The 13,205-nt window shown below is 41.2% G+C and overlaps 1 protein-coding gene across 1 annotated transcript in view; it reads right to left on the bottom strand.

The window, feature by feature from the left end:
- prelid1a (PRELI domain containing 1a) overlaps window positions 1-13,205 on the bottom strand; it is a 33,925-nt gene that overhangs the window by 9,237 nt on the left and 11,483 nt on the right. Inside the window, exons 3-4 of the mRNA XM_065019996.1 lie at window positions 10,671-10,896; window positions 8,577-8,690 (exon numbers count right to left, since the gene is read on the bottom strand). Of these exons, the coding sequence (XP_064876068.1) occupies window positions 8,577-8,690; window positions 10,671-10,896 (340 nt within the window). The remainder of the gene's footprint in view (window positions 1-8,576; window positions 8,691-10,670; window positions 10,897-13,205) is intronic.

The raw sequence follows: 13,205 nt of genomic DNA, 5'->3' as shown, positions 1-13,205 counted from the left end.
GTAGTCATGGCTCTATGTAGTACTGTGGAATAGAGTTCCGTGTAGTCATGGCTCTATGTAGTACTGTGGAATAGAGTTCCATGTAGTCATGTCTCTATGTAGTACTGTGGAATAGAGTTCCGTGTAGTCATGTCTCTATGTAGAACTGTGGAATAGAGTTCCATGTAGTCATGGCCCTATGTAGTACTGTGGAATAGAGTTCCATGTAGTCATGGCTCTATGTAGTACTGTGGAATAGAGTTCTATGTAGTCATGTCTCTATGTAGTACTGTGGAATAGAGTTCTATGTAGTCATGTCTCTATGTAGTACTGTGGAATAGAGTTCCCTGTAGTCATGGCTCTATGTAGTACTGTGGAATAGAGTTCCATGTAGTCATGGCTCTATGTAGTACTGTGGAGTAGAGTTCCATGTAGTCATGGCTCTATGTAGTACTGTGGAATAGAGTTCCATGTAGTCATGGCTCTATGTAGTACTGTGGAGTAGAGTTCCATGTAGTCATGGCTCTATGTAGTACTGTGGAATAGAGTTCTATGTAGTCATGGCCCTATGTAGTACTGTGGAATAGAGTTCTATGTAGTCATGGCCCTATGTAGTACTGTGGAATAGAGTTCTATGTAGTCATGTCTCTATGTAGTACTGTGGAATAGAGTTCCATGTAGTCATGGCTCTATGTAGTACTGTGGAATAGAGTTCTATGTAGTCATGTCTCTATGTAGTACTGTGGAATAGAGTTCCATGTAGTCATGGCTCTATGTAGTACTGTGGAATAGAGTTCTATGTAGTCATGTCTCTATGTAGTACTGTGGAATAGAGTTCCGTGTAGTCATGGCTCTATGTAGTACTGTGGAATAGAGTTCTATGTAGTCATGTCTCTATGTAGTACTGTGGAATAGAGTTCCATGTAGTCATGGCTCTATGTAGTACTGTGGAATAGAGTTCCACGTAGTCATGGCTCTATGTTGTACTGTGGAATAGAGTTCCATGTAGTCATGACCCTATGTAGTACTGTGCACCTCCCATAGTCTACTCTGGACTTGGGGACTGTGAAGAGACCTCTGGTGGCATCTCTTGTGGGGTATTTTACCTTTATTTAACTAGGCAAGTCAGTTAAGAACAAATTCTTATTTTCAATGATGGCCTAGGAACAGTGGGTTAACTGCCTTGTTCAGATTTTTACCTTGTCAGCTCGGGGATTCGATCTAGCAACCTTTCGGTTACTGGTCCAACCCTCTAACCACTAAGCTACCTGCCGGTATGCATGGGTGTCTTTCAACATGTCAATACCTCTCATAAATACCAGTAGTGAGGAGTGTCAATCTCTCCTCCAGTTTGAGCCAGGAGAGATTGACATGCATATTATTAATGTTTGCTCTCAGGGTACTTTTAAGGGCCAGCCGTGTTCTGAGACAATTGCAATTTCCGACTGAACAGTAGTCTAGGTGCGACAAAACAAGGCCCTGTAGGACCTGCCAAGAAGGTAGAGCAGCGCTTCATTATGGACAGACTTCTCCCCATCTTAGATACTGTTGTATCAATATGTTTTGACCATGACAGTCACCCCAACTTGCTCAATTTCCACATTATTCATTACAAGATACAGTTGAGGTTTATGGTTTAGTGAATGATTTGTCCCAAATACAAAGCTTTTAGTTTTTGAAATATTTAGGACTAACTTATTCCTTGCCACCCATTCTGAAACTAACTGCAGCTCTTTGTTAGGTGTTGCAGTCATTTCGATTGCTGTAGTAGCTGACGTGTTGAGTCATCCGCAAACACTCGCTATACTCAAAACCGTTAGTGAAGATTGAAAAAAAGGGGCCTAGACAGCTGCCCTGGGGAATTCCTGATTCTACCTGAATTATGTTGGAGGCTTCCATTAAAGAACACCCTCTGTGTTCCATAACTCTTTATCCACAATATGTGACCCGTTTCCGGAAACTAGGCATATGTCGCAGCTCACTATTTCGCAGGAGAGCCGTTTGAACGTAAAATAGTTTATTTTTATTTTTATCAAAATTATATTTTTGGGGGGGGCAGAAATGTCTTCTCGAATATGTGAACTTTCATGTACCTTAATAACAGACTTGTATGCATATGTAAATACAAATACAATTGTTAAAATTACGAGGCTAGTAGGTTTAGCCACAGAAAGAGACAGCAACCTTCCCGCAAGCCACGGTAGGCTGAGATAATGAGTGGGCTGGACATGCCGAGAGATGAGTTTGGATTGGTGTGCCATATAGCACGCTTCTGTCTATTTGAGCTGGTCAGTAGTGTAGGTAATCCTGTCTAACGCGGCTTTTTAAAATGCATCTTGTATTAAAACTGCTGAATTTTTGAAAAATCAGTGTAATTCGAGTATTATAGCTAAGGAGAAAACACCTGTCTCCGGATTACATCTTCAAACTAAAGGCAACCACGAAATCCAGCTATTGGTAACAGGTCAGCTATTTGAACCAGTAAAGGGGGCTTTAATATTCTTAGGTAGCAGAATGACTTTTGCTTCCCTCCAGGCCTCTCTAGTAGGCTTAGAATGTAAGATATGGTAAATAGGAGTGGCAATATCGTTCGCTATCATCCTCAGTAATTTTCCATCTAGATGGTCAGACCCCGGTAGTTTGTCATTATTGATAGACAATTTTCTCACCTCTTCCACAATCATTTTACGGAATTACAATAGTCGTCTTTCATAATTTGGTCAGATATACTTGGATGTGTAGAGTCAGCGTTTGTTGCTGGCATGTCATGCCTAAATTTGCTAATCTTGCCAATGAAAAAAATAATTAAAGTAGTTGGCAATATCAGTTGGTTTTGTGATAAATGTGCAGAGTCCCCCCCCCCCCCCCCCCCCAACATTTAAGGCGCTCCAAAGCTTTTTACTATCATTCTTTATGTCATTTATTTGTTTCATAGTGTAGTTTAGTTTTATTCAGTTTAGTCTCATGATTTCTCCATTTGCACTACGTTTGCCATTCCTTTTGCCTCATCCATCTCAACCATACAATTTTTCAATTCCTCATCAATCCACAGGGGATTTAAGTAAACACAGTAATTTTCTTAATGGGTGCATGTTTATTGGTAACTGAAATAAGTAATTTCATAAATGTGTCAATTGCAACATCGGTTTGCGCCTCATTACAGACCACAGACCAGCAAATATTATTTACATCATCAACATAGGAAACACTACAAAACTTATTGTATGACCATATACACTATATTAGGCCCAGCCTTTGGAACTTTGGTTTTCCTAGATATGGCTTCTATATTGTGATCACTACATCCTATTGATCTGGATACTGCTTTAGAGCACATTTCTGCAGCGTTAGTAAAGATGTGATCAATACATGTTGATGATTTCATTCCTGTGCTGTTTGTAACTACCCTGGTAGGTTGACTGATAACCTGAACCAGAATGCAGGCACTGGTTACAGTCTGAAACTCTCTCTTGAGTCGGCAGCTTGATGAAAGCCAGTCAATATTTAAAATTACCCAGGAAATATACCTCTGTTGATATCACATATATTATCAAGCATTTCACACATATTACCCAGATACTGACTGTCTATAGCAGCTTCCCACCAGAAGGGACTTTAGGTGAGACCGATGAACCTGTAGCCATGTTACTACAACAGTATTTAACATTATCCAGATACTGACTGGTCTATAGCAGCTTCCCACCAGAAGGGACTTTAGGTGAGACCGATGAACCTGTAGCCATATTACTTCAACAGTATTTAACATTATCCAGATACTGACTGGTCTATAGCAGCTTCCCACCAGAATGGGCTTTAGGTGAGACAGATGAACCTGTAGCCATATTACTACAACAGTATTTAACATTACCCAGATACTGACTGTCTATAGCAGCTTCCCTCCAGAATGGGCTTTAGGTGAGGCAGAGGAACCTGTAGCCATATTACTACAACAGTATTTAACATTACCCAGATACTGACTGTCTATAGCAGCTTCCCACCAGAATGGGCTTTAGGTGAGGCAGAGGAACCTGTAGCCATATTACTACAACAGTATTTAACATTATCCAGATACTGACTGGTCTATAGCAGCTTCCCACCAGAAGGGACTTTAGGTGAGGCAGAGGAACCTGTAGCCATATTACTACAACAGTATTTAACATTACCCAGATACTGACTGTCTATAGCAGCTTCCCACCAGAATGGGCTTTAGGTGAGACCGATGAACCTGTAGCCATATTACTACAACAGTATTTAACATTACCCAGATACTGACTGTCTATAGCAGCTTCCCACCAGAATGGGCTTTAGGGGAGGCAGATGAACATGTAGCCATATTACTTCAACAGTATTTAACCTTATCCAGATACTGACTGGTCTATAGCAGCTTCCCACCAGAGTGGGCTTTAGGTGAGACAGATGAACCATATTACCTCAACAGTATTTAACCTTATCCAGATACTGACTGGTCTATAGCAGCTTCCCACCAGAATGGGCTTTAGGTGAGACAGATGAACCTGTAGCCATATTAACTTCAACAGTATTTAACATTATCCAGATACTGACTGGTCTATAGCAGCTTCCCACCAGAATGGGCTTTAGGTGAGACAGATGAACCTGTAGCCATATTACTTCAACAGTATTTAACATTATCCAGATACTGACTGGTCTATAGCAGCTTCCCACCAGAATGGGGCTTTAGGTGAGGCAGATGAACCTGTAGCCATATTACTACAACAGTATTTAACATTATCCAGATACTGACTGGTCTATAGCAGCTTCCCACCAGAATGGGCTTTAGGTGAGGCAGATGAACCTGTAGCCATATTACTACAACAGTATTTAACATTATCCAGATACTGACTGGTCTATAGCAGCTTCCACCAGAATGGGCTTTAGGTGAAGCAGATGAACCTGTAGCCATATGACTACAACAGTATTTAACATTATCCAGATACTGACTGGTCTATAGCAGCTTCCACCAGAATGGGCTTTAGGTGAGACAGATGAACCTGTAGCCATATTACTACAACAGTATTTAACATTATCCAGATACTGACTGGTCTATAGCAGCTTCCCACCAGAATGGGGCTTTAGGTGAGGCAGATGAACCTGTAGCCATATTACTACAACAGTATTTAACATTACCCAGATACTGACTGTCTATAGCAGCTTCCCACCAGAATGGGCTTTAGGTGAGACAGATGAACCTGTAGCCATATTACTACAACAGTATTTAACATTATCCAGATACTGACTGTCTATAGCAGCTTCCCACCAGAATGGGCTTTAGGTGAGACAGATGAACCTGTAGCCATGTTACTACAACAGTATTTAACATTATCCAGATACTGACTGGTCTATAGCAGCTTCCCACCAGAATGGGCTTTAGGTGAAGCAGATGAACCTGTAGCCATATTACTACAACAGTATTGAACATTAGATCCTCTCTAAGCTTTACAGGAATGTGGTTCTGAATATAAACAGCAACACCTCCACCACTGGCATTTCTGTCTTTTCAGTAGATGGTATAACCTTGTTTTGCTACCACTGTATCATCAAAGGTATTATCTAAGTGAGTTTCAGAGATTAATGTCATCTGTTACTAGCAAATTATTAATTTCACAAACCTTGTTTCTTAACTTCATATGGCTGCAGGTGCAGTATTGAGTACCTTGGATGAAAAGGTGCCCATTGTAAACAGCCAGCTACTCAGTCTCAGTTGCTAATATATGCATATTATTATTAGTATCGGATAGCAAACACTCTAAAGTTTCCAAAACGGTCAAAATATTGTCTGTGAGTATAGCTTGATGCTCCAGTTTCAACTGTTCTGCCTTATTATTATTCGACCATGCTGGTCATTTATGAACATTTGAACATCTTGGTCATGTTCTGTTATAATCTCTACCCGGCACAGCCAGAAGGGGACTGGCCACCCCACATAGCCTGGTTCCTCTCTAGGTTTCTTCCTAGGTTTTGGCCTTTCTAGGGAGTTTTTCCTAGCCACCGTGCTTTTACACCTGCATTGTTTGCTGTTTGGGGTTTTAGGCTGGGTTTCTGTACAGCACTTTGAGATATCAGCTGATGTACGAAGGGCTATATAAATAAATTTGATTTGATTTGATTTGAACAGAACTGATATTGCAGGCGAAACCCTGAGGAAAATCAAAACAGGAAGTAGCTTCCATTTTGAAAACTCCATGTTCCATAGCCTCCCTTTGCTGGATTTAAAGGGATATGAACCAGATTCCGTTTCCTATCGCTTCCTCAAGGTGTCAACAGTCTTCAGACATTGTTTCAGACTTTTATTTTGAAAAATGAGCCAGAACGATAACATTGCGTCAAGTGGTCACATGAGTTTTGCTGCTCGCGTAACAGAGTTTGGATAGGTATTGCTTTCCCCTCTCCTACTGTGAAAGACATTTGCTGTTGATATATTATCGATTATATATTTTAAAAACAACCTGAGGATTGATTATAAAAACATTTAACATGTTTCTGTGGACATTATGGAAACTATTTGGAATGTGTCTGCGTTGTCGTGACCGCTCTTTCCTGTGAATTTCAGAACATAACAAACAAACTGAGGTATTTTGGATATAAAATCATCTTTATGGAACAAACGGAACATTTGTTGTGTAACTGGGAGTCTCGTGAGTGAAAACATCCGAAGATCAAAAGTAAACGATTAATTTGATTGCTTTTCGTGACCGAGCTACCTGATGACACATATTTCATATTCATGAAATCACAAGTGCAATATTGCAAAACACAGCTTAGCCTTTTGTTAATCCACCTGTCGTCTCAGATTTTGAAATTATGCTTTACAGCGAAAGCAATCCAAGCGTTTGTGTAAGTTTATCGATCGCATGACAAAACATTAAGTACGCTTAGCATCAGGTAGCTCTGAAACAGGCAAACTGGCAGCTTGTGGTTCCAATATCTTTCTGTAACTCATACATGGCTACATGGCGTTATATACATGGCTACATACATAGCGTTATATACATGGCTACATACATGGCGCTACATACATGGCTACATACATTGCGCTACATACATTGCGCTACATACATTGCGCTACATACATGGCGCTACATACATGGCTACATACATGGCTACATACATGGCTACATACATGGCTACATACATGGCGCTACACCAATTTGTAAGTCGCTCTGGATAAGAGCGTCTGCTAAATGACTTAAATGTAAATGTAAATGTACATACATGGCGCTACATACATGGCTACATACATGGCTACATAGCCATAAAGCTATATACACATGGCTACATAGCTACATACATGGCTACATGGCTACATACATGGCTACATACTATACATGGCTATATGCTATACATGGCTATATGCTATACATGGCTACATGGCTATACATGGCTATATACATGGCTACATGCCATACATGGCTACATACCATACATGGCTACATACCATACATGGCTACATACCATACATGGCTACATACCATACATGGCTACATACTATACATGGCTACATACTATACATGGCTACATACTATACATGGCTACATGCTATACATGGCTACATGCTATACATGGATACATACTATACATGGATACATACTATACATGGATACATGGCTATATACTATACATGGCTACATGGCTACATACTATACATGGCTACATACTATACATGGCTACATGCTATACATGGCTACATACTATACATGGCTACATACTATACATGGCTACATACCATACATGGCTACATACCATACATGGCTACATACCATACATGGCTACATACCATACATGGCTACATACCATACATGGCTACATACTATACATGGCTACATACTATACATGGCTACATGGCTATATACTATACATGGCTACATGGCTACATACTATACATGGCTACATGCTATACATGGCTACATACTATACATGGATACATACTATACATGGATACATGGCTATATACTATACATGGCTACATACTATACATGGCTACATACTATACATGGCTACATGCTATACATGGCTACATACTATACATGGCTACATGGCAATATACTATACATGGCTACATGGCTACATAATATACATGGCTACATACTATACATGGCTACATACTATACATGGCTACATGGCAATATACTATACATGGCTACATACTATACATGGCTACATGGCAATATACTATACATGGCTACATGGCAATATACTATACATGGCTACATACTATACATGGCTACATGGCAATATACTATACATGGCTATATACTATACATGGCTACACGGCTATATACATGTCTATATACATGGCTATATACTATACATGTCTATATACATGGCTATATACATGGCTATATACTATACATGTCTATATACATGGCTATATACATGGCTATATACTATACATGGCTACATACTATACATGGCCACATGGCTACATACTATACATGGCTACATGGCTACATACTATACATGGCTATGGCTACATACTATACATGGCTACATACTATACATGGCTACATGCGACACATGGCTACATGCGACACATGGCTACCTAGCTATATACATGGCTGTAGAAAGATTGTCACACACACCTGTATAGCTCTGGAGAGCCCGTAGAGGTTAGACGAGATCCAGGCCTCTCTGTTAACCTCCGTCCAGCTGGTGTTGTCAGGGTTAATTCTGTACTCACAACGCTCCTCCACAGACTGACAGAGGAATCAAAACATAGACCTTATTAGGACTAAAAGTACAGTGAAAATAGTGCATTCAGAGAGTATAACATTACAGCCTTATTCTAATGGATTAAATGTTCTTTTCCTCATCAATCTACACACAATATACCCCATAATGACAAAGCGAAAAACAGGTTTAGACATTTTTGCTAAAATATTAATAATAGAAAACAGAAATAACTTTACATAAATATTCAGACCCTTGACAGGATCTGCAGAGAATGGGAGAAACTCCCCAAATACAGATGTGCCAAGCTTGTAACGTCATACCCAAGACTCTAGGCTGTAATCGCTGCCAAAGGTGCTTCAACAAAGTACTGAGTAAAGGGTCTGAATACTGATGTAAATGTGATCGTTTAAAAAAAAAAAAATTGAAATACATTTGTAACAATTTCTAAAAACCTGTTTTTTGCTTTGTCATTATGGAGGTATTGTGTGTAGATTGAAAAAACAAACAATTTAATCCATTTTAGAATGAGGCTGTAACAAAATGTGGAAAATGTCAAGGGGCCTGAATATTTTTCAAATGCTAGAGTAGAAGATAAACAGTAATTAGTCATGATTTATTAGGATGCCCATTCGCTAACGCCGTAACGCTGGCTAATCTTCCTGGGGTCCACATTGTATTAAGAGCTGGTTCATGTCTTCGTAGTGACTTCAGGGGGGACTCCCACCAGAGAAATAAATTCAGATACACTGAGCAGAAGTATGTGGACACTCCTTCAAATTAGTAGATTTTCCGCCAAACACGTTGCCGACAGGTGTAGTTAAAAACAATTATTTTTTAAAATTGAGCACACAGCCATGCAATCTCCATAGACAAACATTGGCAGTAGAATGGCCTTACTGAAGAGCTCAGTCACTTTCAATGTGGCACCGTCATAGGATGCCACCTTTCCAACAAGTCAGTTCGTCATATTTCTGCCCTGCTAGAGCTGCCCCCGGTCAACTGTAAGTGCTGTTATTGTGAAGTGGAAACGTCTAGGAGCAACAACGGCTCAGCTGCAAAGTGGTAGGCCACACAAGTTCACGGAACGGAATCACCGAGTGCTGAATCGCGTAAAAATTGTCTGTCCTTCTTCGGCAACACTCACTACTGAGTTCCAAACTGCCTCTGGAAGCAACGTCAGCACAACTGTTCGTCGGGAGCTTCATGAAATGGGTTTCCATGGCCGAGCAGCCGCACAAAAGCCTAAGATCACTATGAGCAATGCCAAGCATCGAGTGGTGTAAAGCTCGCCGCCATTGGACTTTCGAACAGTGGTTCTCTGGAGTGATGAATCATTCTTCACCATCTGACAGTCCGACGGACTAATCTGTGTATGGCGGATGCCAGGAGAACGCTACCTGCCCCAATGCATAGTGCCAACTGTAAAGTTTGGTGGAGGAGGAATAAATGGTCTGGGGCTGTTTTTCATGGTTCGGGCCCCTTAGTTCCAGCGAAAGGAAATCTTAACGCTACAGAATACAATGACATTCTAGACGATTCTTTGCTTCCAACTTTGTGGCAACAGTTTGGGGAAGGCCCTTTCCTGTTTCAGCATGACAATGCTCCCGTGCACAAAGCGAGGTCCATACAGAAATGGTTTATCGAGATCAGTGTGGAAGAACTTGACTGGCCTGCACAGAGCCCTGACCTCAACACCATCCAACATCTAGTGGAAAGCCTTCCCAGAAGAGTGGAGGCTGTTATAGCAGCAATGTTCCAACATCTAGTGGAAAGCCTTCCCAGAAGAGTGGAGGCTGTTATAGCAGCAAAGGGGGGGGGACCAACTCCATATTAATGCACATGATTTTGGAATGAGGTGTTCAAAGAACAGGTGTCCACATACTTTTGGTCATGTAGTGTAGATTAAAAGATTAAGACTTGCGTTGGCTCCCTGAGCTAATACCAAGGCTTTAGCTCAGCAGGCTAGCACAGTCACAGTACGAATCCCAGTTGGTCACACGTACCATCATTCGTGCGTGGCTGATGTTCCAAGTCATCGTTGTCATGGTTCTGTTCTGGGGGTCCACGATGGAATCCTCGATGATGTAGGCGTGCCTGGCCATGGTAACCGGCAGGTACTTCTCCATCCAGCGCGGGGCGCGGTTAGTTTTGGTCAGCAGTCGCCTAGAGACCAGACGGTTACCGGGAGTTACATCCCTGAAGATGATGTCCTCCGTTAGGACATGGTTACTGTTGTGGGGAGAGAGGAGATTTCATTGTAATATTGTTATATTTATAGTTCCTTGTAATATTGTATTACAGTTAGAGACATGCTGGGGAGAAAGGAGATGGGAGGGATAAATTAGGTATCATTCAGAGACACTTTACAGCTTAAAAGGATACTAAAAGATGAGGTCGAAACGTATCAATACCACCACAACAACAAAAGGTGTATTAACCAAAGTCCCAGAATGCCCCTTGATCCAGACAGGTAAACTCAGATACTGCTCAGTTCAATCATTTGGGCATCTTTTGAATTCAGTATCATTATATATGTTTTTTACATTTCATTTTTAAAATAAGAGACAGCCATGTATGCATTAATTCATAAATTATACAAATCTAGGTACAGTGTATTCATTAGGTTCAAACCCCTTCACTTTTTCCACCGTTGGTTAAGTTACAGCCTTATTCTAAAATGTATTGAATTAAATATTTTCCTCAATCTACAAACAATACTCAATAATGACAAAGTGAAGTTTTTGCAAATGTATAACAAACAGAAATACCTTATTTACGTAAGTATTCAGACCCTTTGCTATGAGACTTGAAATTGAGATCAGGTTCATCCGGTTTCCATTGATCATCCTTGAGGTGGACTCCAATCAAGTTGTAGAAACACCTGTGGCATATTCAACTAATTGGACATGATTTGGAAAGGCACACACACCTGTCTATATAAGGTCCCACAGTTGACAGTGCATGTCAGAGCAAAAACCAAGCCATGAGGTCGAAGGAATTGTCCGTATGGCTCCGAGACAGGATTGTGTTGATGCACAGATCTGGGGAAGGGTACCAAAACGTTTCTGCAGCATTGAAGGTCCCCAAGAACACAGTGGCCTCCATCGTTATTTAATAGAAGAAGTCTGGTACCATCCAGAATCTTCCTAGAGCTGGCCGTCCGGCCAAACTGAGCAATCGGGGGAGAAGGGCCTTGGTCAGGGAGGTGACCAAGGTCAGGGAGGTGACCAAGAACCCAATAGTCACTGTCAGAGCTCCAGAGTTCTTCTGTGGTAGAACCTTCCAGAAGGACAACCATCTCTGCAGCACTCCACCAATCAGGCCTTTATGGTAAAGTGGCCAGACGGAAGCCACTACTCAGTAAAAAGGCACATGACAGCCCGCTTGGAGTTTGCCAAAAGGCACCTAAAGGACTCTCAGACCATTTGAAACCAAGATGGAATTATTTGGCCTGAATGCCAAGCGTCATGTCTGGAGGAAACCTGGCACCTTGCCTACGGTGAAGCATGGTGGTGGCAGCATCAGGCTGTGGGGAGGTTATTCAGCGGCAGGGACTGGGAGACTAGTCAGGATCGAGGGAAAGATGAATGGAGCAAAGCAAAGAGAAATCCTTCATTAAAACCTGCTCCAGAGCGCTCAGGACCTCAGACTGATCAACAACATTTGCATAAAAGTAGCTTATTTTATAAAAATGTGCGCAGTCTTCAACCAGTAATGACATAATTCATGAGGCAAGAGGTGGGCGGCCTGTCAGAGAAGTCAGTTGGCTGAGGCAGTAGATCGTGCGAGAGAGACCGAATAAGTGAATTGATAAAGTTTTGGTGGCTATCAGCTTTGAAAATCTGCATATTTTGCTTTATGGTTCATATATTACCACAAACAAAGTACCAGGGTGGTGAATTTATGTTAGCTTCAGCTGTCAGCTAGCTAGGAAAGTTATCCTACAAAATATGGAAGATACCGGTATCTTCTTGCATTGTAAAGGGTTCTAGCCTGTAGGACATTGTTTTGCGAACAGTAAATGAACAGTTTTAACATGCCGTGTTGTATTATTATTATTCAAGCGTGTTAACTTCTGTGCAGCATGAGTGGAGAGGTAACATGTGAGCTCACGCTATAAAAAGGGGGACATCTGCTGCGCTAATAGATCGGTTTGATCCGTGAGACACATTTGACAGAAGTAGCTTAAGTTCAAAATAAATCTAGTGCCAAAACCAGTGGAGGCCGGCTCATAATAATGCCTTGAAATACAGTCAATGGAATGGTATCAAACATGTGGTTGATACCAGTTGATTGACTCCATTCTAGCCATTACTATGAGCCGTCCTCCCCTCGGCAGCCTCCACTGCATTTTTCATGTTCTAGTACTGGGGGGGATTTCCAGTAATTGCGCTAAGCTAACGATATGCTAACTTCAATCATCTCCAGACTGCACGCAGACACAGGAAGAAAAAAAATGGCTTCCACGAGTTTGTCTGACTGGGTAAGTATCTTGCAGTAAACCTCTGAATCGAATCACTGACAGTGAATGTTTTCCA

Source organism: Oncorhynchus nerka, linkage group LG6 (genome assembly GCF_034236695.1).
Source record: "Oncorhynchus nerka isolate Pitt River linkage group LG6, Oner_Uvic_2.0, whole genome shotgun sequence".
In the NCBI taxonomy this organism is placed as follows: domain Eukaryota; kingdom Metazoa; phylum Chordata; class Actinopteri; order Salmoniformes; family Salmonidae; genus Oncorhynchus; species Oncorhynchus nerka.
This window is presented reverse-complemented; position numbering and strand designations above follow the sequence as displayed.